Here is a 26,778-nt window from a genome sequence, read left to right on the forward strand (position 1 = left end):
TTTCTTTCATCTTCAGAACACAAATGAAGCTTATCTTTTTGATTAAATCTGAGAGATTTTTGTCCCTCCATTGACAGTCTACGCAACTACGACGCTTCAAAAAGTTCATAAAGAGATTGTAATACTAATCCATGAATTGAGTGGTTTAGTTCAAATTTTCTGAAGAGACACGATGGCTTCATATGATGAACAGATTGAAAATAATCTTTTTTTCCACATATAAACATTCATCAACTCACACATCAGTTGTGGTAAACAGAAGCTCAAGCATGTTCGCTTGACGTACGAGAACCAATGAGGTTCATTCTCGAGTGTTATGCAGCATGTTTCAGATTCCACAAGAGGTTTGTTCTCGCAAGTCAAGCAGGTTCAGTTGAACTTCTGTTTATGTGCGCTGATCAATGTTTATATGTATAAAAGACTAAATTCAATCTGTTCATCCTATAAAGCGATCGTGTCTCTTCAAAAAATCTAGACTAAACCGCCTGATTCATATGGATTCGTTTTTTCTACCGTCAAAGTGGTAGTTGCGTAGCTGCCAATGGAAGGACAGAAATCGCTCAGATTTCATAAAAAATAACTTAATTTGTGTTGCGAAGATGAATGAAAGTCTTACAGGTTTGGAAAGACACGAGGGTGAGAAATTGATTTGTAATTTTCATTTTTAGGTCAACTATCCCTCACTGTTTAGAGTCACTGAGGAGGAACACAAATTCACCACAAACTGGCAAAAATTTGGCACAAACTGACCTTTTGATGTAAATTGAATTTTTTTGGAGTACCAGAGACAAACCTCACAGTATCATAGCAATGAGTCACAGCTCACTTCTTCAGAATATGGAAAACCATGAATCATGTTATTGTTTTTACTGCCAGACCACGGAAGGCAGACAGCTGAGTACTTTCCAGTGGCCCTGCCAAATTAACTAAATACTTATAATAAAATAATACTTGCCATTTTGTACTTTTAATTCACAGTTGGGGTATTATTTACCATTAGCATTCGGTCAAAATTATGTGCAGAATTTCTATACTATCATTTGAAAAACAGTTAACTTCATCCTTACAGTAGAACTGTAAAAGTGAATGCAAATACATGCTGGTCAAAGATACATTTTAAACTTAGGATTATTAATAGGCTAATGAGTTTTATTTTATTTACTTAAATCATTTGGATTGACAAAGGGCAGTGGGGCGCAGTGACATATAGTTTTTATTTTTTATTTTTTTTAGCTTTAGTTTATTTGCACAAATATAAAATATATACAAGAAAAACAAGAAAATACAGTTACAATGCAGCAATACAATGATAATTTATACATATTTTATAACATTTTAAAGAAGAAAATGTTCTTGCTAAATGGGATAAACCATTCCACAATTTAATGCCCCTAAATCATATTGATTATTGACCTCTAGTGAGAAATGTAGGTAGATGAAAATCTGAAGATTGACTAATTAATTGACAATGAACCAGTGAATTTATTTTAAACTACATCTGAAACTGCTCTGGAACGTTACCTTCACTTGAATATGTTTTATAAATGAAAACACATATTTGAGAAACATTAATATCATAAATAGTTTTTTGAAGAGTACTAGGAAAAGTGCTCGCCCTAAACTATACAATATGAGAGATACGGATAAATTAAACTATAGTTAAGAGTAAGAAGACAAGATGCCTACATACAGGCGTATGTATTAAATGTATGTATTTTTCTGCTCACATAGTCAGCTTGTTCCCTCCAACTCTCATCAACAAAAACTCCCAGGAATTTTGTAGTCAACACTTGAGGCACCTTGATAAATCCTTAGGGTATAATTTTTTGCACTAAAAATAATTTTTTTTTATTTTATTTATGTTTTAAAATAATTTATTTAAATTAAACCAATTAGCATAAGCAATAAGACCATCATTTACATTCTTAATCGATTAATTCAAATTTGAGTGAGAAAGAACTAAGGTAGTGTCATCAGCAAACATTCTTGGAGTAAGAATATTTGAAACATTAGACAAATCATTTATATAAATAAGAAATAGTAAGTGTCCAAGAATGGACCCCTGAGGAAACCCAGAGTAATCTTGCTTTGCTAGAATAGTAACCCTTAAAGCAAACAAAATGTCTTCTATTACATTTTTTTTAATTTGTCCAACCATTTATAAGTAATATAATGAAAACCATAATTATACAGCTTTTCCAACAAAATGTAAAGATTAACTGTATCAAAAGCTTTTGACAAATCTATAAAAATACTATAGGCCTACAAGTAAATTTGGTTTTCAAGTGCAAGGCAAGGGTAACATAAAAATACCTCTGAAAAATTCCAGCTGTTCCCAACAGACTAAGGGAAAAAAATTGACTGTTTTGTTTTTCCTCGGAATATTGCTTTTATTTTCAGTTTTACAGTTTGTATCTCTTCCAATGGCCTCTCAAACATCTGTATATTCTCCAGGATACAGAAACTATTTAAATGTTAAATTAATTGATTAAGCATATGAATTAGACTAGCCTATAGCCTACACAAAATGAATACATCACATCTTAGAAAAAGAACCCTGAAAACCATGTGTGCAAATATAGCCACATTATAACAAAATTAATTTCTGGCACTGTCTTCAATTTACTTTTCAATAAAAAGTGGATCTTTCATATGTTATATGTTATATGTTTCATATGTTAATTGATTTTCTGAATGTCGGGCTGCAGTGAGAATGACTGAGAAATGGGACCAATAAATAACTCGGTGTGAACTTTGTGAAATCATAAAATCGTGCATGTCCATTTGATTTTTAAGATTCCTCAAAAACAAGATGTGCATTGTTGAAGTTGGGGCCCATGGGTAGAATCACAGACGCTTTTGTTCGGGGCTCCCCGTTCCTGCGATGGCCTGCTGTCGATCAAGATGCAAAAGCGTCCGCCCCCATCGGCCCTTTCACTGCTGCAGCTGGCTGCCTCTCACTGCTTGCCGTATGCTAGGCTCACTGCAATCTGTGCTGGTGAGGCCGAAGGAGCTGCAGCTTCAGTATTAAACCAGGCCTACGAAACGCTTATGACGCTCGCCACCAAAAAAACACGAGGTAAGTCTTAGCCTACTGGGATGTGCTTTTTAAATAAAATAAATATTATGTAGTCGCGCCGCTTTAGAAGATCTCGATCCGCGATGGTTAAATGCGCGGTCGATTTCGAAAAGCGGCATGTTTGCGGAAGTGACCGTGCGGTCCATGTTTAGCCGCCCCTGTTATTTGCCTTTACATGTCATTTGTGTTTTCGAAGTATATATTTCACTCTCATGTGCATTTTGTCGACACGGTAAACGTGTGGAAAAGTTGAAGATGCTGTTTGGGTTGGCCGTAAACGAGGCGAAGTTGACTAGCCAGCGGACCCGTTTGAAAAATCAAAATGGCTTCCATCTTTGTCGTCTCAGCAGAGAGGTTTATACCTTTGTTTCCCCGTCTCGCATGTCAGGGAGTCTGTGAGTAACCTCCTTTTTATATACATCTAGTGGATTATTGTTTATCGAATCTTCGTATTAAGAGTTTGGGTGTTTATTTCACTGGCTTTTTATTTATTTTGTTACTTACCCAGTAGCGCACTTTTGACCACGTCAGTGCGGTGGGGGAGGGGAAGTGAGTCTGTCTGGGTGGAGCCTGTATGATACGTTCACTGTGGATGAATTACACATTGCCCACTTCGCTGTAAGTTTGATGTAGCTTAGACTCCAGCTACTGGAAGGGTTTTTTAAAAATATATTTATTTCTTTTGATTAATTTTGTGTCACAACTTGCAATGTAGAATAAGAATGTCAGTTCTGTAGAATACCTTAACTCTTATACCTAAGGGCAAATGAAGATCTCCTGAAAATCTTTCTAGATATAGAGTGCAGCAGGGATAACACATTTTTGTAGGCCAGCCCAGAAGTTAGCATCACCCTGTACCATTGACAAAAAAACATATAGTATTTTTACATTGACATTTGGATAAATGCGGAATTTTTTTTTATCTTTGTAATGAACAAAATGTAATTATTCTTCTCACTCGTTTTGTTCATCACAAATGAAAACAACTTTTATGAATTGTGATGCCTAAACGCAGTTGACAGAAGTATAAAGTTACTATAAACGAACTATACCATGGTTATTTGACTTCAACGTCACCATCAATGGGTTTCCGACAAATCTATTATTCTTTAAAGTCTACAATTTGGAAAGTTTGAGATGGTATAAATACAATGATGCTGTAAAAGCGGTAGATTCGTTTTCCTGTTTGATGTTTAATATCCTTGATAGCCTCTGTAGACCCACTTGTTAGCAACTGCCTTTTTCAAGACATATACAAGCATAAAAATCAGGAGTGGTGTATTACTGATGTATTTTAATGTCATAGAATAAAACATGAATGAAGATATCTTGAGTTTTTTTTTTATCAGACTTTATTTTTTAGGTATTTATCCATAAACCTATTGATTTTGGGATGATGGAATCAGAGGTTAAAAAAATGCTAACTCGTTTCTGGGTTTTAGGACTCATTCCTGCAGCACTCTCTATTACATAAACAGAATACAGTGCTGGTATACGAAATGTTGGTTGTAGTTTTAGTTGCAGTGGATGTGTGTCAGCTTGCACTCTGGTCTTTTTTTCAACAGTGCTGGGATGTCACCCATGCTTCAGGTAGGCAAACCACCATGCCATTAATATATCTGGTTAACAATGTGGTTATGGGTTTAAAGTTCTTGTGTGTGATCTTGGTAACTGTCAAGCAAATCATCTCCATTATGTTAAGTCATCCCTCTTAACATGAAATGACTTTGCAATTTATGTGGTGGATTTTTGTGTGTGCTTGCACTCAATGAATTTGTTGGTTTGCTTGTTTTTGCATAGAGTTTGATGTGTAAAATGTAACTCATTACCATTGTTTAGCTTTCGTCTTATGTCTTCCCCACCTCTCACCTACCCACCAGTATTTGACAAAAGTAGCTGATCAGAGGTCCCTGTGCCCCCTCCCTTCTCTTCCCTACATGCATACACACATGCTCACAAACACTCAGTCGGTCAAGAGCTGGTGTGATGACAGATAATGTGCTTTGTCATGCTGGTTGGTGTCATGTGTTTTTCCTATACTGGATGCATGTTTGTTACTTTTAGGCTCCTGTAACCCTGGTTGGCTGGCCACGGAGACAGGGACTCCTCGTCTCAGTACTGTGGCTCTCCACATTAGACTTTCTGTTTGGGGTATCTACTTTCACCTCCATTTTTATTCATATTCAAAGGCTTGAAGCATAATTTCAACATTTTGTTAACTAAATCTAGTTTTAAATCTCTTTAAAAAAGAAAAAAGATCCTCCTCATGGGCAAATGTCTACTTTACAAAATTAATTTTTCATACTTAAGGTGGCTGTGGATTGACCATGAATGTAAGATGTGATCTGTGGCCTCAAAAATATTCTAAATGTAGGAGTTTGTTGCATTTTAATTAATTTTCAATTAGACTAAAGCATTTAGTTGATCCATAGTTTATTAAGCTCTACTCACCAAGATCCGGTATTTAATTTAGAATAGAATTTATTATTCTAATATGCAAGTAATTAATCATACATTAGTTAATTATCCATTTTATATGTATTATTATATGATTTATTTAAATATACTCACTGCACATTTTTATACTTTTTAGGTGTTGTAAGATCTTTGGATTTGTTGTTCGTATGTTTTTTGTTAGGCTGAATTCACTTAACTGCATTTTCATAGAATGATGCTTCTTGAATTGATCCTTTGTCATTGACATTTCTATTGGTTAGAGTTGTCAAAAAGTCTCGACTTCGGTACCAAGTCTGTGCTGAAATATTTTTTTTTTACTGCTGTTGAGCAGAATCGTAAATGCCTCTGATTGGCCATTGTGTTCATGCGCTCTTCAGATATGTCTGTGATTGGCTACAATGATCAAGGCACGGGAGTGCTTGAGAGCACACAAGTGTTTGAAACCGGGCCGCCTGCTTTCAAACGCTCCCGTCTGTAATGTGTAAGCGCTCTGTGAAAAGCGTCATTGATGTAGATTTACAACTTGTTTTTGAAGCGCTGATCATTGTAGCCAATCACAGACATATCTGATGAGCGCGTGAGTACAATGGGCAATCAGAGGTGTTTACGATTGCGCTCATAGCGTCACATTTTTTACATTTCAGTACCGAAGTCGGTACTTTTTGACAACTCCACTATTGGTTTTATATTATAGTTCTGATATTGTCAGGATTGACTTGATTCCCTAAACAGGAGTGGATGAATGTGAACTAACCATCAATATCCTGTTTTTTTTTGTTTTGTTTTTTGTCTTTTGTCTGTAGGCTAAACATGTTCTCCAAGGGCACCAAGCGTAAATTTTCCGATGGTGGTGAAGAGATATCCGAAGAAGGCCTGCTGGGTGCCAGGGTGGCATCCTCGTACAGCTTGCAGCGGCAGTCGCTGCTGGACATGTCCCTCATTAAGCTGCAGTTATGCCACATGCTGGTGGAGCCCAACCTCTGCCGCTCGGTTCTCATTGCCAACACGGTCAGGCAGATTCAGGAGGAGATGACCCATGATGGCAGCTGGCATATGGTCACTGAAGCATTCTGCAGTGCAGGCCAGAGCCCCTCTGAGCGTTTGGTGGCCACTGAGGTCCTTTGCCGGTCACGAGAGCAGGATGCAGAACCTAAGGTCTTTTCTGTTATCAGCTACGAAGGTTGCCGTGAAGAGGAGGTGGTAGCTGATGAAACACTGTGCTCGGTTTCAGTTAGAGATACTGTTTCTAATGTCTACCTGGCAGGGCGTATGGGCCAGTGCTGGGAGAAGAATGAGCTCAGTGGCATAGAGAGGGATGAAGAGGTCCTTGAAGACTCTAGACTTGGTTCAGGAGAAGATGAGGAGATCGACACCGAGGATGAGGTTTCCACTGAGGGTCCAAAGACCATTGGACAAGTTTTTGGGACATTTGAAATAAAAAACGGTTCACCGGGTCCAGACTCTGCTCTTGAGGAGCTTTTCTCCGATGTGGACACCTCCTACTATGATCTGGACACCATGCTGACCGGCATGCAGAGTGCACCCAAGATGGGCCCTTATGACCTCCTTGACAGCTTGGGACCTTCACACGGTTCTCCTTCCATAATGTCAACACCGAACTGTCGTTCTGATCTCAATGAACTGGATCACATCATGGAAATCATTGTGGGTTCTTAGGTTAGACCTTATTCAGAGACTTACACGCTTGTCTTAATGTTTATGGCTTTTCTGTTCCTTATGGAATGCAAGTAAAGTCTGGAGTCCTTTCAGGGAAAAAGGTTGATGTCTTGTGAAGGATGGCCTTGATTTTATGAGCTGACCATAGTCATATTATTTGCATACCCTTTGTATGTTTTAATAATTTTTTTCTGTATTTGTCTGTCCAGACATGGTGTGTGTGTTTTTTTTGTTTTGTTTTGTTTTTAATTTATTTGTTATACTCATGACACTACAGAGAGCAGAACAAGATGTATACAAACGTTGTAAAGCTTGGGATATTTTCATAAGAAGACAAAAGATTGTCTAAAATGTGTACATAAATATATATTTTTTACAATAGATTCTTCTTGTAATATGTTACTGTACATTATGTACATGTTCTGCAGATTGATTTTAAACGAAGAGATTAGATTCTTATGTGCAACAACTCAACTTTTCTGTTTATCAAAATCCATAAACTGAAGGAACTTAATTCAATACAACAGTATGCAAAAAAGCACCAAATATACATACAATGATGCATGTTTTACATTTTATGTGCTTGTTTGCACAAAGTATTTTTTTTTCCTCTCAAGGTTTGATTGCAGTTGGCTGTCAATCAGCTCAGCCGTAGGTTTTGTTTGTTGTTAGACATCAACGTTCTTATATTTTGTCTAATCAACAAATGAAGTATAATGGGGCCAACCCATTCTATATTGTGACTTAATTTATTTAATTTATTTACTGCAAACGGTGAGTATTGGCTGTGGTCAAACTCAGGGTGGCTTTTTAACTCTAGGGGACTGATTGACCAAAGCCTTTTGCTCATAGTAAATCGGTCACAGAATTAGTGCTTTGTAAGTTGATTTGCACCAATCATTGGTTTAAGTATTGATTTTAAGCAAGTTAACTGTTTTAATATGGGTGAATGGCATAAGTATATCTGTCTATTAGTCCTCTAGACCCCTCATAATGAGAAGACATTTGTCTAGTTCTATGCATTGAGTGTCATAACACTTTCTATGTATGAAGTGTTTAAAATGCATTTAGTACAGTATTCTTTTTTTATACTTCAGAATCAGTCAACAAGAGATGGTTTTATTTTGCCCAACATTTTCCAGTTGTTACATATATATTATTTGTTTTTGCCTAAAGTAAAGTTTTGCATAAACTATGTTTGTGCAAATTATAGGTTATTACATTTTGATAATTGTGTTCTTCTACATTGTGTCTCACTTAAAATCTAAGAGGATTTTTTTATTGTATGATCTTAAACTAGTATAGAGTATAAACATTTTATATGAGCATTGTAGCTTTTTTAACGTTTTTTAATAAAAGGTACATCTTATGAAAACAATTCTGTGTGTTTTTTATTAATGTTTTTTATTAATGGTGTAATTATTAAGCTGTCATCATAGTCATCAACGTCTGTAGATGAGCACAGAGAACATTTGTTGGGTGAGAAGTGTGACATTTGAAGTGGCAAGATTATCCAGTAAGAGTTGGGTATAAAGTGATGACATGGTTTTGGTGTCTATTTATTTTTTCTAAACTGGTTTGAATGTTTTCATGTAATGGAGAATTGACTTGACTATTAATTGTTAGTAATGTCAGGAAAACACAAAAACGTGTATATTAATATTATATGCACAAAACTTCACATTTTACCAGAGACAACGTACAGTACTACATCCATTCCTAAAAATCAACGTCATTGTTTTATTCTGCACGGAGTGAATTCTGACGCAAATGACGTCGGCAGATTTGACTCAGTGAACGTCAATGTTTAAACCCCTCCGCTCGCTCGCGGATATTATTAGGTTGTATGTCAGAAATTGTTGTATTATCCAACCCACTTGTTGTGAGGTTTTGTTACCTAACGTATCAGATTCAACTAAAATAAATAAGCTTTACCATGCAACATTTAGAGAAATTCAACAAAAATATAGCTGTCGTCATGTATAGTATTCAGATAGTTTTCCTAAAATAGATATGGTTTGCTTGGCAAACAAAAAAAAAGCAAAAAGGAAATGAAAAGCCACAAACGTGCCATTTACAATGTAGATGTACCATAGTCCGGTAGCCCGTGCTCCAAACAGTCACGTTTTCGGTCTGTGGGCATGTATGAGGGACTAATGTGATAGACTAGATGGGTGGGGGCAGAACACGCGTTCCACCAATAAGGGGCAGTTACTAGGCGGGTCTGAGGTCGCGTTCGACCAATCACAGCCATGCCATCTGAAGACCGTCAATCAGCTGAGTTCTTTTCCCGTTGATTCTACAGTATATCGAGAGTTCGGCTCTCGTGCCTGCGCGGTCTGTCGCGTAGTTTTGCGCAAAATAATGTTCAGACTTTGGACCAGAAGCTCAACGCGGAGTTCAGCGACCGATTTAAACAAACGTGCGTCTTATTTTTATCAGCAAAGAGAATGTAGCGGTCGTTCGGGTAACTCGTGTAAATTCATTTCGTAGTTCCATATTAGACAGAGACCGTACTTTGCCAAGTACGAACTAGCTAACTGGCTAATTCCCTGCGCATCACTGTGAGCTTAGCCGCGGAGGCTAGCAGTGCGCGCTCACGTCTTGCGAGAGTAGTTGGTTGTAATAAACGCTAAACAACGAAGCAACTGGTTGAGCCAAACATAATGGTATGGGTCAAAGGGATATCAAAACGTTCGAGGCGTCCATGAAAAGAAAAAACGGTATTCCCACTGTATCTATGTGTCGACTGGATGTGGAGTCCCCTGTTGTGAAGAAGGAAGTTGAGCCCGGCGGAGATGGTGGTGTCCTTTCCTCGTCAAGGTAAAGACTTGTAGTCATAAACTGTTTTCTGAATGACACTTGATTCTGGTCGGTGATCTTTTAGGTATCATTTTGTTTTTGAAAATTATTTTACATATAAGCACTGATTAGCACTGTCCCGTTTTACGTAACAACTCGAGTTTATGTTGATGATGATACTTGAGCTTTGAGTAGTTGCTACTCCGTTACACACTAGTTTATTTACAACCGGAGGAGTCCTTGCAAAATGATTTGTTTATACACAATAAATTTTTATTTTTTTTTCTAGATCGCTGTGAACATATAAACACAACTTTTGTACCTCCCGCTTTCTTTCTCCTGTAAGTCGTACGTGGTCTCGGTTGCGTAACGGGATCGATTTTGCCACACTGATATTTGGACCCGACTAACGTTCAGTCGAAATGTGAATGGACAATTTTCTTTTTCTAACGTAACTTATTTTTAAAGAATAAAATATCCTTACGATTTTTCAGATGCATGTTTCGTAAACAACGCAAAAGCGAAAGTCAAGAGTAACATTACATGAATGCAAATCAAGTGTTTTCGGTTTTACCAACATTCTTATTATTCGAATGAATGTGTAATTTTACATCACTTTTTAAGGAGTAATTATGCGTGTTCATACTGTGATTTAAATTGATTTAAACTTAAAGTGCAGTTTCAGGTTCAGCCATCTTTTGGAAAGAGTTAATAAAAATTATTAAAATCCATCTGAATCTCTTTCTAGATGTTCCACCACTAACTCAAAGGATAGACCATTGATAAAGACAAGCGTGCTGTATATGAGCGTCTGTTCACGTCCGTCAGCGGGACTAACACCCTGAGTCACTTTTTCAGTCTGTTGGAGCCGCCCAGTTACAAAGCTGCCCAAACTAAGACATCCGGCCTGTGTACCCAATGGTTCATTATTCAAGACTTAGTCGGCTTGTCAATGGCATTTGCCACCTACTCCCTCCCTCCTACTCAGTCAACCCCCTGTGCACTTACTTACAGTCCTCAATTCAATCCATCTTTCTCCTCCCTCTTTCTCTCTGACTAACCTTTCTTGATTCTCCTGCTCGCTCTGGCTTACGTACATCCTCTCTTTTTTTTTTTTTTACTCGCTCCTTTTTTTTCTTAAAGACTTTCCTGCTCTCCTCTTATCGTGACTGCATCTAATGGGGCAGTGGGAGGGCCAAGGGAGGGAAACTGAAAGAGAAAAAGATTTAAAAATGTTTTTACAACCACATCAGTTTGATTTGGTCTTGTACAGAAAATATCATAATGCAAACCAGTATATGAGTTAAAGAAACTCTTTATCTTGTGCTCAGAGTGTGACTAAAGATCGTTTCAGTGCTGTGTCTGTCACTTTGTGGTCTTCAGTTCATTTATTTATTTATTTTAGGTACTAACCACACAGTGATGGAAATGAAGTCCTTATCTCTCTACCTTAAGTGAAACTGTTTTATCTCTTTGTGTGGCACAAGGTTGGTATTCAGTTATGCTTTGGTTTGCTGCTGTACGTTAAAGTAGTAGCAGTATAAAGTACAGTGCACTTCTCAGATGTTCAGCCTCTTTTGCGCGTTTCACAATCAGTATGAATACTAACTTGACGGCTCTTCTATGTTTTCTTCTTCTTTTTTTTACTCGCCATCATACAAGTACAGTAGTCTTTTATTGAGACTACGCTTCACACAGTAACATTTAACCAATACATTAAGGACAACATAATCGTTGTTAATATTAAAGTTTTATTCAATAATAATTCATTAATAAGTAATAATAAAGGTTATAATATTGTGTTAGTGTTATTTATTATTAACAAATAATGATCATGGTTATTATTGTCAAACTGCAGAAATATAAAAAATTAGTTCAGCATTTTGGTTATTAGGCATATAAAAATTCAGTATCGGTTGGTCTCTGTTTCATTGTATTGTGTAGTCATGGTGGGCCTCACTTATGATTTACCACTAGGTGTAAAAAAAAAAAAAAAAAAGGAAAAAAAGCCTGAAGTACCATCATGTATATGTGCAGACCTGAACTGATGCAACCCAACATATTTTGCTGCAATGCTGCTTCTATGGATCCTATTGTGTTCACCCACTTTGATGGTTGTCTCTGTAGTTGTGCTTATTGTCTTTGAGCTGCAGACTCTGTGTGCCACTCAAGCGCCAGTCTCTCATCCACCGCTGTTGCCATGGCAAGCAGACCACACAGGCCCGTCTAACCAGAGGGGCCCAATTTAAATCATGTCTTGCTGCTTTAAAGCTGCGTGACTTTATAGTGACCAGGTCAAATTCCAAGTTGTTCAGTTGCCTTCTTTAAAGGTGCTCTAAGCGATGTCACGTGTTTTTTTTTAGGCCGAAACATTTTTTAGTCACATACAGCAAACATCTCCTCACTATCCACTAGCTGCCTGTCCCCTGAACACACTGTAAAAAACGCGGTCTCTGTAGGCAGCCCTGACCCCACAAATGGCAACAAAAACAAACTGACCCAACCTGGACCACGAAACATAACAAACATAACAAAAGTGTTCCAGCCAATAACCGACAAGAATGATTTGGGGTTGGGGGGTTAGTGTGTGTGCACATGAAGGTGTGTGTGCACATGAAGGTGTGTGTGCACATGAAGGTGTGTGTGCACATGAAGGGGGGTGTGGGGAGTGGAGGAGAGAGAAGCACGAAGAGGGAAGTTAGCTAGAGGAGAGATGTCCTAGACCTAGACAACGACTAACGTTAGAATTAAATTCTCTTGAATTTTGATATGGCCGACACACGACCAAAGAGACGACGTTCCGATGAACAAATAGCAAAGAAAAGGGAGAAGGAACGCCTGAATTTACAAAGTCCTGAATTTACATTGGAAAAGCACGGAGGGGAGGGGGACGGGATGAGGAGGAGGGAGGGTTGAGATAGCCCCCGTTTTGTTTGACAATACTTTGAACGTCAACAAGAATTGACGTCACCCAACATCGCTTACGGCACCTTTAAAGAAGCTTTATAAAGCAAAATTGAATGTGCAAGGATCAGTCATTATAACCTTTTTCGAACCTTTATAACCTAATATACCTAACCTAATATAAATTCTTCCACTTCATATTCTAATTGGTTATATTGTTTTTGCGTAGTGGTGGTTTGCTCGCTCGTGTTTCATTTATAGCTTTCTGTTGCTGACAGAGACACGTGTGCTCCTGCCGGAATTCAGCTGTGAAATCTGCAGGAATACAAAATGTCCCTTTCGAAGCCTTGTGACTACTTTGTGAAAGGCACCTATAGGGCTGAGCAGGAATATAGCCCAGAGTGCTCTGCTAGCATGGATGGTTATATAACTGCTAGCCTCAGCGTGACACACTTGAACGCTGCAGTCCATGCATGCGCCACACATGCTCGGGCTGTTTCTGAGCATTGAAAGTGTTTAATCAAACTTGTTTTAATAACAAATGGTGTAAGTTGTTCTTTTAATTAATTAAATGTTATTCTTCCTTGTCTTTCCCTTCATGCCTCATTTAAGGTTCAAGACTGATATCGTTCACGTCACTGTATCTATTACCTAAACTAAGACTTCAGACTGCATATTTTTCTACATGATGGGATGGAGACTTCGCAGTATAATGCATTGCATCCATCTCACTTCTGAACACGAGAGGCTCTTCTTGGCTCTTGCAGCTTCCTGTGCACCCTGCAGTAGAGAGAAGAGCAGTCAGTGACCAGACCTGCGGGGGATGTCTGCCTTCGTTCAGAGTGATGGATGTAGAGAGGGGGGCGCCTACACAACAGAGAGCGCAGAGGTGGATAGACAGTCTCTCACATTTACAGCCCTTTCCACTCAAACTCCAGCTCATTAGATCCGAGGCGGCTATCTGACAGAGCAGTTATGGTTGGGATTCAAATTGTGTGCCCACAAGCCACATTTCGCTCTTCTTTGTGCATAAATGTTTGGCTCAAACAAAAAATGTGGTTTGGAATATGTAGCTTTGTAGCACACAATTGCCTCATGCTTCTATGATTTAGATTTGACAGGTAAGGGTCATGGCAGTCTCCATATACTCTTAAAAATAAAGGTTCTTTATTAGCATTGGAAGTTCCATGAATAACATTTCAAATGCACAGAAAAAAATGGCTCTTCTATGGCATGGCATCGCTGTGAAAACCCCTTTTTGGGACGCTGGTTTTTAAGAATGTATTAGACTTGAAGGAGGTCTTTGCTTTGTAAGTATCGCTCGCAGGATAGAAGGCTTTGGAGAGCTGCAGCAGGAAGCATTGCGCTCCTGTGCTGCGTATCCTCCTCCGCTGTGTGAAGGGAGCGCTAATGAAGCATGATCTTATTCTCAAGTGTACTGCAGTCGCAGACAGGAGGAGCTTCAGCTAATGCATCCACCTCTCTGGAAGCCCCACTCTGGGATGAGAAGGAGCTGTGTCGGGTTAAAGCTTTGTTATCAGTCGAGTTTCAGATAAGTCAAATTTCAAGGCAAAAGTGTTCGTCAAGAACAGAGTTCAGCAATAGTCTGTTTGCACTGATGACTGTCATGGTGCTGTTACACTCACAGTTGGGTTATCATCATGCAAAGTTAATAACTGGAGAAAACTGCGCAGTGGACTCTGCAGGAAACAGTAGAACATGGAAGCATTCTTGTAAAGGTCCTAGATCACATGTAGTTACAGAAATTACAACTTTCAAAACCTCAAAATGTTTGATGTAGATTTTATCTACTGAAAGTTATTGGGGCTGCCCCGACTAAAGATTTTAGAAGCAGGAGACTGTCTGAACTTTTTAATTTATTAATAAACTAGTGTTTTCTGAGTCAATGTTGGCGGCAAAGAACAATGCTGGTTCGTCATCTCCACAGTATAGTGAATGTGTCTATAGAGAGAAATGCATGCTACATTAAACATGTCATTCAGTTAGCTCTGTACTAATTTAGCATTCACACTCCACACTAGCACTTGGATATGTGCCTAATAATAGTGCACATTTATCTTAGCATTAATGTTAGAGCTAGCGAGCATCTATGTAAAGTGGCTAAAATTTAGTAACTACTTGTTTCAAATGAGAAGCCATATTTGATGTCGATGGATGAAAGGCGAACGGTTGGATTTCCTGACCGACATAATTACCACATTGACAAGCCGTGTTAATGATCTGTCCGTCGGACTCTGTGACTTTTTTTTCTGTGAATACCCGAATAATTAAAATTTGGTCCGCTAAGCCTCTTCTCATCGATTAACATTTAGTCGACTATTGGGGGGCAGCCCTAGTTTTTATAAAGAAGTTTTGTCAGCTGGACAACTGGCATGTTGTTAAACAACGGTGCAATCCATTGAACAAGCTGTACTTCTATTCCTCACAGCCCCACTTTCATTCATTCCTGTCGAAAATTAAACATGCCGGTACCTGACTAAGGTCTATTCAATGTGTAAGGAAAACATTTTCTGTCATAAATATTACTTCTTTTTACTTGATTACACCACATAACTCACTATATTGAAATCTTTCTTAAAAAGTATTTTTGTAAAAAACTTTGCCCATTTGTTTTGAGAGATTATTTTTGTTCTATTTATTGTGGACACTTTTATGTGTCATTGACCCACCTATGGGATTTAATTTGTTCTGTGATCAGACTGATCTATAGAGAGGCTTGTTCAATGCGTCTCACTTGCGAATTAACATTGGAGTTGCTACATAACATCCCTCTGATGTGTTCTTGCAAACTATATTGTCAGATGAAGCTTGAAGTACAAGTAATTGTCATGCTCCTTTTATGCATTGTTTGATTTCACTGCAAGGTAGGTCAGCTAACGAAGTGTTCCTGTCCAGTTTTTCCTAACTTTCCTTTGTTCTTGTCTGTAGGTACATGTTGGGCAGGGGGGTGAAACGTAAGCTGAGCACATGTGAGGACCCTTCCCAGGACTTGCCATATCCTCAGCAGAGGCAGCTGGTGCTGGACTTGTGTCTGGACAAGCTACAAAGCTGCCAGCGGCGAGCTGAACCCAGCCTACACCGCTCGGTCCTGCTGGCCAACACCCTCCGCCAGATTCAGCAGGAGATGAGACAGGAGGGGGAAACCTGTTTGCCACCAGCCCTGCTCGGCCCCTCACTCCCTCATGCCTCGACCCCACGGCACTTCCCTGACCTGCCTCCCGTGCCCTTAGACTGTCCTCAGCCCCTAACTGGAGCACTGTCCCCTTCATTTCCCCTCACAACGGCTGATGATGATGATGAGGAGGTCCAGTTGGGCGGTGCCGAAAATGAGACTCTTTTGCCATCCTTCACTGATGAGGACGACACAAGGTCGTTGGATTCACTCTTCGGCTCATTTGAGATTACAAATTCCACCAGCTACTTGACAGACTTGGCACTAGATGACATATTTGAGGACATCGACACGTCAATGTACGACTCCTCTGACATCTCTGTTCTGCCGTGTCCTGCGCAGAGAAGCGGTGGGGTGGATGATGGCCTCAAGAGCCTTTCCAGCTGCACCTCCAACAGCAGCCTGCAGCTTTGTCTCTCAGACCTCAACGACCTGGACCACATCATGGAGATCCTGGTGCGCTCCTGAACCACAGCTCGCACCACAGTGTCCTCATTCAGCCATCCCGATGTTTTCTATGGAAAATGAATAATACAGCGCGTTTTCTTTTTTTAAACAAACAAATATTTTATCTATTTTTATACAAAGGACTGCTATATTTATATATAATAAAAGGAAACTGCCTGACACACACTCACTGTAGGATAAATGCACATTTTTAAGACTTTTCAGATGGCCGAGCTTACGCTGCCATCCTTCATATTTAAGCAAACGAAGATATGAATATGCAGGGACTTTGGAAACAAATACGAAGTATTACCATTGACACTTATTTATATTGAATAGTGACTTTAAGAGGAGGAGATGGAAGAAAAGTGGATCATAATGGATGCTCCGTAGCTTTTTTTGGGTGATTTCCACTCAATTCTGAAACATTACATTTACTGTCAGTAATTACAATTATCAGATCATGTCATGCACATGCAGCACTCACACTACCTCTCAAGATACCAAGAGCTCTTTCTCTATACAAAGACTGTCATTGTTACATCTGTATTTGAATGGTTTCTCTCCAAATAACTTTAAAAAAACTGCTGATTGTTTTATATATGGCTCTGTGTTCACAGGAAAGCCTCTCCTCAAATGGTAGGATTCAGTCCAAAGCTAAAGCTGTAGAAGAAATGCTTTTGTCTCGATCTTTCTATTCAACTTTTTTCCGAAACGTTTCTGACTTTTGGTTTCAGAACGAGCTGTTGCTTGTGTAAAAAGTGATATATATTTTCTAATCACTTGGAATTTAATGCTATTTCTACTTTTCACGTACATGATTGTCAGACACAGCCACCGTCGAATCCCTCGTATGAACATAGTGCCTATAATGGAGAATGAAGACTGCCGACGATGAACTGCACACTGTGGAACCGCACATAGACTTGCCGGAGTTTCTTGCTCTACCCCTATGAACTTCCCTACATGGGTTGTTTGCCACTTTTTTTGAGCATTTAGCACGACCCTCTGTCCTCTAAAGAAGCCATTACCCGAATGTGGCTCCACATCTCCTCCATACTGTCCTTCATTGTGATCTACACTGCAAAAAGCTGATCGTGGATGCATCTTGTTGCTGTGGTCTCGAAGACCGTTTCTGAATGTCCAAGCTTACTCGCGAGAAACCGATTAACCCGAACTGATGTCTCACCTGCTTACTTTATTCCTCAAGTTTTAGGCCTGTTTGAGCCATCTCATCCACAACTTTTAAGTTATTAGTTACTGCTACAACACAAGATGGTAGACCAGAGCAAAGGCACTTCATATTTGTGCTGCATTTACATCCACTGAACTCCAAGTTGGTGCAATCGAATGCAAAGAGCCACAAGCTGCGGTCTGCATTAAGACAGGGCAGAGACAAGGGGGAGGGGAAGAACTAGAGAGCGAGATTAAGGGGGGAGGGGGGGAGTTAAAGCAAACAGCTTCTGTCACGTGGAGAGCCGTGCTAGTGGTAAATGCTACATTGAGAGTTTGACAACAGCTGGTATGTGTTCATTCGCATTGGTGCGCTCAAAACAAGCCCCGCCCCCCGAGAGGGGCCCAGAGGGGCTCCGTTCTCTTCCCGACCAATCGTTTTGATTTGAGGGAGGAGTTTTGTTCTTAATGTGGAATAGAATAACAAGAAGCGGTTCAATTTGGTTGGAATGTGTTCCCTTGCCTATGGATGGCTCTCTGATCATTACTAACTTAGTCTTAATTTGGATTAAATTTAGGCATTCCAACAAAAATACAATGAGATATTCATATAATAATAGTAAACTAATTATAGAGTTCAAGGTGGCAGCAGAGAAGTGCTTCGTCGTCCTTTAATCTCAGGCTCGCAGACGCCCCACCCTGCCTTCCCCCTCACAAGACATGCACCGCCGCAGAGAAAACCCCACACACAAAGTTTACACACAGATTTTAGAAAACATACTTGTGTTAGATAGACATAACCAGGTTATGGTGTGACCATTGGCGTTACATCAGCAACCTGTTTTTAATGCTGAGAGCTGTGGATCCTAATAAGTGTGTAGCTTTTTAAGCTTTGTAAGCTTGATCAGTTTGTTTCTTTCTCTTTTTATTTGTGTTGTTTGTATATATATATTTGTATTTATACATTTTCTTGTGTTTTTTTTTTTTTTTTTTTTTTTTTTTTTTTTGACTGAAGATCATGAGATAATATATTGCTTTTATTTAAGAGTGAAATATCATCAGTAGACTTCGGTCTTTAGGAGGGTTTATTTGTTTTTTGAAGCGTGATTTGTACTTCACCTCCTCTTCTTAGTAATAATTAACATGTACATAGATGATGCAGAATTATGAAGAGATGTTTATCATTGAAATATTTGTAAAGGTTTTGATCTGTGCCGACTCTGAACTGAACAATGATGGGGTGTTCTCTACTGTGTGTTCAGTTCCCTTTGGACCAGGCAGTTTAGGCAGCTTTTAACTTTTTATGCGAAAGTGGTTAAGTTAATCGAGGAGAGCTTTCAGTTGTTGGCCTCATTTAAATGTAATTTGTCCTGCTGCTTGAATTTCAGTCTCTTGAAGGACATTTGTTTTACAATAATCAGCCCCAGGAGCCTCTGGTTTTAAACTAATGTTCATTATGGTTTAGTCTCAGCATGTATTGCAGTAATGTACAGAGGAGCGGTGAAAAGGAGTTCACACTGTGTTGTAAACTCGTGAACGGCTTACTCAAATAATGTACGGTGCTTTTGATGTACCGGTTGCACAGAGAATACAAAAAGCAGCAAGAGTTTGTATTTTCTTGGTCCTTCTCAAATTTGCTTGGTTGTGATGCACAAAATAGCAAGCTTTAAACATCACCTCATCTTGTTAATTTGGCAGATTATTTTTTAAGCGAAGTAAAAAAAAAAAAAAAAGATATATATATCCTAATGAAATTGTAATATCAGAAACCTCAAAATGTCACTTTGTCCCAAGTGCAATATGAAAAAATGAATATAAAGTGCTGTTTTGCCTACTGGCAAATGACACAATGTAGTGAGCCTATATAACTTTGAATGAATACATGGCTTGGTATTTTTATTTATTTATATATATATATAAAACAATGACTTTAATCCCTACAATTTATTCTTCCCCCAGAAACTGTCTTTTGATCTGTTGCTATCTGTTTTGACCACAGATTTTATATGAGGTCTGTAAATAATAAAGCATTTTCTTTTGCTGTCATATTCTATGCAATATTGTAGCAGGTCAGTATGTCAAATAAAAAATAAAAAAATGGAAATGGAAACGTGTTGTGTATTTACTCGGCATCCAAAACAAGTCAAGTACGCTTTTTTTTTTAAAGTAAAGTGATAAAAACCGACAGGCAATGTGGAGTAAACCAAGGCAGTTCAAAATATAGAAAAGATGGACATTGCCCCCTAAAGGCAAACTCTGAATGCATGTGAATAGATGTTTTTCTTTTGGCATTATATGCTATAGTATTCACCATATTGCGTATAATACACAAACATAAATGGTATAATGAATTGCCATATAAAGGATACCACTTTAGCTGTGCATTAAAATTGGGATTTTACACCATGATGCATGTCATATCTAGAAATTAAATAAAAAATTATATTTGCTTTCTATGAATAGTTGTTAACCATTTGAATTTAAACTCTTGGATGGAGGCCGTTTGCACATGGCTTAAATTGCTTGCAACAAACAGATGTTTGAAGCATCTTGTATGAAGAAATCTGCTGTCGGCCCCATAAAGTCTCAGCCATCAATCTATTCTTATTTTATTTCTATCTTAGAAAAATAAAAGTGTTAAAAGCATTTGAAATGCCAGGTTGTTCTTCATAAACACACCACTGTCTGCTCTTGGAGGGCACTGCTGCACTCCTCCTGGGATATCACTGCAGTTGCTGTGCTTGATGGCAGCTGCCAAGAAGAACAAAGTCAGCAAAGTGGGGGAAGTCAATTTAGACTGAAAAAGGAAAACACCAATGTGGCTCTCAAAGTCTTCCTTGCTGAGGCATGGTGACAGGACTGTGGCTCTCAGATAAATGTGATCTGAACATATTCTTACTGATTAGACTATAGATTCTTGTCTATAATTATAATTATTTTAACAGTTATTAACAACATGATTCGTATTTACACGTGTCAAAACTAAAAAAATTTCATGCATTCATTTTACATTTACAACACTGTTGCACACAAAGCAGAACTACACACTTCCTGTTCAGGTAATCTGGTCAAGTGCATGAGATTCCTCTGAATCTGCTAGTGCAGTTTCCTCTGAATAATTCATTTGATTATATGTTGGCTATTTGAAAGGAATCTGTTTATGCCATTTTAAAAGGCATTTCTTCTTGTTCTTTTAAGTTGCTCAATACATTTCCTGCCAAGAAAAAACATTTAAAATATAGCAAATCCTTAAACAACATGATATATAATAATGTTTACCTGTTAATGTTAATCTTTACCCTATAACCTGTTAACTGTCACCCACCTTTTTTCACCACAGATCTTAACTTAAATGGTTAGTCAGTTGCAAATATGGCTTGACCCCAAAAAAATTCGGACAAAAGGTTTCTCAGTGGTTTACAGTAGTATCAGATGTACTTAAAAACATACTAAAAGTTTACCAAAGTTTGACTCCAAGAAAGGCCCCATTTTCAAAATGGCGGCCGTCAGGACCCTTAAAATGAACATTACTCCTTTGTATTCCTCCTAGACCAGGAATACTGGTGCCTGATACATGTTTGGGCCATGTAATATTCTAATTAACATATTTGCATGATAGATAAGTGATTACAAGTATAATTATATATTAAAGCAATTGGTTACAAGTATATTTATGCAAAAAATAAGTAAAATTTCCCTTAAGGCGAAACACTACAGGTGAATAGGGTACAATTTTTAACTAGCAGATATCACCATGAAACTTTCCCAGTTGATTGTCTACATTAAGATGAGAAAAAAATGTATTACAAGTTTTCTGTAATTTAATGTTTAAATATGCAAATTAGGCAGTATCTAATTAAATATGCGCTTATTTGCATAATATATAAAAAAAACTAAATCTGAGTATTGGATAAAGCCAGGTTCAAAATAATTTGTTCATTGTGTTCACATATTAGATGGGAAAAAAATGACGGTGTATGTGATGACAGGGTGCAGGGTGCTCCAGCAATCGCGGAGCAGCGGGATGATTTAGAACGCCAACTTTTGTTGAATTTATGAGAAATCTACAGACGCAAACAGAAAAAGTGTAGTAAAATAAAGACCTAAATGTGTATTTCAGACTCTTTTTCGCCACAAGTCTGAAAGAAGACATGTTGTTGAAGACAAATATCCCAAAATCTCAAAATTGACCAGTGAAAAAAAAAAAAAAGATGCTTTTGCCTGCCGTGTCTCGCCTTAAGTAATTGCATATTTCTCCTTTCTCAGATCGTTTTGCCTAGTGTTGGTGGTTTCTGTGGTTCATAAGCATTCTTTTGATTCCAATAAAGAATAAATTCATTAGAACTGTGTGGTACTGTCAAATTAGTCAAAACAGGGCTGCCACGTGAAGGCATGTGCTGATTGTCTGAACCCGTATAGAATCACACCAATTCATTGGCTGATGGCGCGGGCGCCTCCTCAGTGGCGCAACTTGAGAGCGGAATGACATGGACAAAACTTTGGTGACATAACCAGGTCTAGGCCATAGAAACACCTTCACAAGACCTGGGGCAAACTCCATACAAGGCTCACTCACAGAAAGAGCCTGCGCGTTTGAGAGAGGCCAACGCTAACAAAAGTGCCACCTTGAGAGTAAGAATCCGGTCCGGAGCTGACTCCAATGGTTCAAAGGAAGGCTCTAATAGCCCCTCCAGAACAACTGATAAATCCCAGGTGGGGACACTAATAGGTTGTGCAGGCCTCAAGTGTCTAACTCCACGCTTAAACGAGGAGACCAGACAGCGTTTACCTAAGGGGACCTCGTCTGACTCTCGATAGGCAGCGATAGCTGACATAAACTCTCAAGGTAGTTGCAGCCACTCCAGCCACAAATTTATCCTGCAGGAATTCCAGCACTGAACCGACCGGGCAGCTGACAGGGTCCACTGCATGAGCCGGACACCAAGACTCAAAAACCTTGCACTTAGAGAAATACAGCAGTCTAGTAGAAGGCGCACGAGCGTTATCAATGGTCTCCCAAACATCAGCGGGAAGACCAGACGCCACTGTCGCTAGCGATTGCCTCTTATCGCCTACAGCCTCCATATCTCGGGTCAAGGATGCCAATTCCTGCCCTGGAGCTGAGACAGCAGATCTCTCCTGATAGGAATCTGCCAAGGGGACTCCTCCACCAGGGAGCTCAGTTCCGAGAACCACGTCTGGGATGGCCAGAATAGGGCTACCAGAAGGAGGCGGATCCCACACTCCCTCACTCTGCAAAGGACTGCAGGGATTCGCTTGACCGGAGGGAATACATACAGTCTCAACTCCAGCCACGGATGAGCGAGGGCATCTATCCACAGAGGTGTCGGATGAGCTAAGACAGGGAAACCCATAGGGGGCACTGTGTCGAGCTCTGCGACGCAAAGAGGTCCGCCTCGCCAAACATGCTCCAAATTAGAGCCACTGTTTTGCAGTGCAACATCCATTCCCCTGACTTGAGCTTCTGTCTCGACAGAAAGTCCGCTGCGATGTTCAGGTCCCCTGGAACATGAACTGCTCTCAGCGAAAGAAACCCGTCTTGAGCCCAAAGGAGGAGGCGGTGTGCATGCCTGTCGAGGGTGCGCGACCACGAGCCCCCCTGGCGATTTACATGGGACACCACTGCCATGTTGTCCGTCCTGACAATGACATGAGTCCATCAGGGCCGGGAGAAATTGATCCAGGGCCAGAGAGACAGCTTGCAACTTAAGGCAATTTATGTGCCACGAGAGAAGCTCGCCCGTCCAAACATCGTACGCCGGTCTGCCCTCGAAGACCGCACCCCAACAAGTCAAAGAGGCGTCCGTCGTGACAACCTGCCAACGGCAAACTACACCCATCTTGACCCTCTGAAGTAAAAAGGGGGAGTCTTTCCACCTCCAAAGAGCGTGAAGGCAACTGCGTGACACTCTCAGCAGGCAGAAGGCAGACCAAGAAGGGCGGATGCCCCTGAGTTTCATCCAGCACAGGAATGGTCTCATATGAGGGAGACCCAAGGTCAGCACAGGAGAGGCTGCTGCCATGAGCCCCAGAAGCCTGCGACATATGCCCACCGCTACATGATGGCCAAGCCTGAAACGGGCCAAGCACGCATGGAGACTGGAAACTCGAGCAGGGGCCAGACGGGCCTGCATCGAGAGAGAATCGAGTTGGACACCCAGGAAAGTGGTCTGCTGAGAAGGAGTTAAGACATTCTTCTGAGCATTCAACCTGAGACCAAGAGACCGGAGGTGGTGGAGAATAACATCCCTGTGACGAAACACCAACTCTCTGGAATGAGCCAGAATGAACTAGTCGTCTAGATAATTTAGTACACGGATGCCCTGGAGCCTCAAGGGGCCCAGAGCTGCATCCATGCATTTGGAGAATGTCCACGGAGCCAAAGCTGGACCAAATGGAAGGACCCCATACTGATACGCCTTTCCCCCAAAGGGGGACCTATCTTACCTGAGGTTTAGTATAATGCCACCTTTATACTCAAAAACATCTATAGAGGATGTATTACATATGTATTACCTTATTCAAATTTGAATAAGTGACCAAGTTAGAGGGTTCACACACAGGTCTCTGTTCGGGCTAATTCAGAGTTGTTTATGATCAAAGTTATACAACTCCAATTTAAGTTACTTTTGGGTGCAATAACTTTTATTGAATGTCAAGTTTGTGTTTTAGCAAAAAAAGGGTATGTGTCCAAAAACACGTACTGAGTAGGAGTTACATGACATAGGCTAAATCGTTTACATCTCTGGTTCACCCCAAACAAAGATAAAATCTTACAGTTATCTCACAAAATCATGTATTCCACAAGTATGTAATCATGTCAGTGCAATTTAGACAAGTCCAATGGATTCATAGACCCAGAAAACATGGGGTTAGACACCAAGATTACCTGGCTAGGTCAAATAATGAAGGAGTTAGGATATTTTAAAGGCTTCCTGCCCATCTTGGACGCCATCTTGAAAATTACACCTTTCTAGTGGTCAAACTTTGGTAAACTTTTAGTATGTTATTAAGGACACCTAATACTACAAAAAACAGCTGCGAAACCTTTTGTTAGAATTTTTTTAAGGTTAGGTGTTTTTTTTCCATATATGCAGCCACCTAGGTTGCAATTCATGAATTCTTTGGAATACAAACCTAAATTTTACAAAATATTTTGGACTAATAATTAGACTAATAATTTGGACTATACATAAACCATATGTCTAACCAAGTTGTGTTCCAAATTTGAAGTTGATGTAAAAAAAAAAATTGAGCCTGACAAACAGTTTTAAGTAGGCTATTGTTTAAATGGAAATACAGTTTTAGTTTTAAAACTGTTTTCACAGGATGAATTTTGAGTGTTTTTGAATGATACCTAATTTATGGCGATTACTAAAATATGTTAGCCTGGAAATCCAGACCTAAATCTAAAAGATTAACTCGCTGAGCAAATTCAACTTGTGCTCTCGCGAGAACTCTGGATTACCAGGGTAAAAATATGTGATTGCATGGGTAAAAAAGGCCATAAAGTGCGCCAGGTGTCCTACTACCAAGACACTGACAGTTAACAATCTACTAACACTAGCAGCCTTCCTGAAATAATGGTTAACTTTTTTTTCTGATATGATAAACTGATAGAATGTCAGTCCAGTTAATTTCTGTTGAAAGGCTACTTTTTTACTTCAAAGGGTGATCAGGCAGTTGTAAGGAGAAACATGAAGAAAACATCAAAACGAAATAATTTAAGATCTCTAATTCAATGACAGTGGGAGTGAGTTAATGACTGTCAAATGCCAATAATTGTAGAATCATCATTACACTTTCTTGCACAACAACATGGCAGATCAGACTGATAATCAAAGATCAGTCAGCACTCTTTACCTGAGCTCCACCTGCTGGACACACTATGCATTTGGTTTGGGAGAATCGAGTAACAGAAATAATTTAACAAAAAAGAAAACAGAGTAAATTTAATGTTGGTTAATATATATGGATATAGAGTTTCAGTGTTTCAACGCACTTTCCTTCCCTTAGCACAATTTACCATAGTTTTTGCATAACAACAGGTTTAACTGTCAACTTTGTATTAAAACCATAGTAACCATATAGGTAAAAACATTGGTAACCCTTCATTATGGTCAGCTTGCACCATGTTGCTAACAAGCTATTTATGACAAATAGCAGCCTAAACATTTGAAAAAATATAACTGGCGCATTTAGTAAAAAATTGTTTCTTTCACTCTCCTAAATATTGTTTAGTTTAGGCCTACTATATGAATCTATGTATAGGCTATTGTATTTGAATGTCCAAAATAACATATTACTTATGTAAAATGATTTGGTAAAATTGTGTAAGAATGGTTAGAATAGTGGATTAATTAAGTTATGAAAGCAAAAAAAAAAAAAAAAAAAGTATTTAGTAAGATTTCACGACATTTGGACATGCAACATTAAGACTTTTCTCCTGAATTTTCTCATCTTGTGTCCCTTGTAAAAAAATAATATAGGACTACTTTTAAAGAACATCCTTAATTGCGAACTAAATGTAATGTTTTCTGACACTTAATTGCATGATATTTAAAATAAAATAAAAAAATATTATCAAATGCAATCACTTTTTGTCCCACTTTATATGTAATTTCATAATTACTTCTGTTGTCTTTGAAATTTGTTTAAAATGTACTAACGAATGTACTGCATATAGTTAACTAAAATATATAATGTCATTTCTATTGAAACTTGTATGTCGTGTGAAAATATTTGTAGGCCTATAATTTTAAATGTAAAATACAGTTAAATTTATAATCAAGTTCTTTACATGTGTTTTGATTAGCTACTAGTCAAAATCACACTATCAATTTACAAAATCGATCATTTACACTATCAAAATGTGTACTTCTTTAAGGTTTGACAAAAGTTTTCTAAAACATAATGATTTAAAAACACTTTAAAGTAAAACTTTTAATTTGACATTATTAAAAAGGGCACTTTAAAAAAAAGTCTAGGCCTACTTCAGTGTTTAAACCGGTTTAAACAAACATTG

General features: G+C 38.8%; 2 protein-coding genes across 14 annotated transcripts; both read left to right on the forward strand.

Annotated features, from left to right (window-relative positions):
- Positions 1-2,743: 2,743 nt before the first annotated feature.
- On the forward strand, positions 2,744-8,591 carry cdca4 (cell division cycle associated 4). 11 transcript variants are annotated; one of them, XM_082147406.1, is made up of 4 exons: positions 2,944-3,079; positions 3,329-3,474; positions 4,645-4,669; positions 6,340-8,591. In XM_082147406.1, exons 2-4 carry the CDS (start codon positions 3,402-3,404, stop codon positions 7,211-7,213), a joined length of 972 nt encoding a protein of 323 aa, XP_082003532.1. In that variant the 5' UTR covers positions 2,944-3,079; positions 3,329-3,401; the 3' UTR covers positions 7,214-8,591. The 11 variants fall into 11 exon arrangements, with proteins under 11 accessions (XP_082003527.1, XP_082003532.1, XP_082003531.1 ...); XM_082147409.1 differs by adding an exon at positions 5,144-5,230 and having other exon boundaries at positions 2,959-3,697; XM_082147402.1 differs by lacking the exon at positions 3,329-3,474 and adding an exon at positions 5,144-5,230 and having other exon boundaries at positions 2,974-3,079.
- Positions 8,592-9,505: 914 nt separating this feature from the next.
- LOC309482190 (SERTA domain-containing protein 2) lies at positions 9,506-19,842 on the forward strand. 3 transcript variants are annotated; one of them, XM_082147417.1, is made up of 3 exons: positions 9,899-10,036; positions 13,687-13,808; positions 15,869-19,842. In XM_082147417.1, exons 2-3 carry the CDS (start codon positions 13,765-13,767, stop codon positions 16,578-16,580), a joined length of 756 nt encoding a protein of 251 aa, XP_082003543.1. In that variant the 5' UTR covers positions 9,899-10,036; positions 13,687-13,764; the 3' UTR covers positions 16,581-19,842. The 3 variants fall into 3 exon arrangements, with proteins under 3 accessions (XP_082003541.1, XP_082003543.1, XP_082003542.1); XM_082147416.1 differs by having other exon boundaries at positions 9,900-10,036; positions 13,532-13,808; XM_082147415.1 differs by lacking the exon at positions 13,687-13,808 and having other exon boundaries at positions 9,506-10,036.
- Positions 19,843-26,778: the final 6,936 nt, after the last annotated feature.

The sequence above is a fragment of the Leuciscus leuciscus genome (genome assembly GCF_965113295.1).
Source record: "Leuciscus leuciscus genome assembly, chromosome: 19".
Taxonomy (NCBI): Eukaryota; Metazoa; Chordata; class Actinopteri; order Cypriniformes; family Leuciscidae; genus Leuciscus; species Leuciscus leuciscus.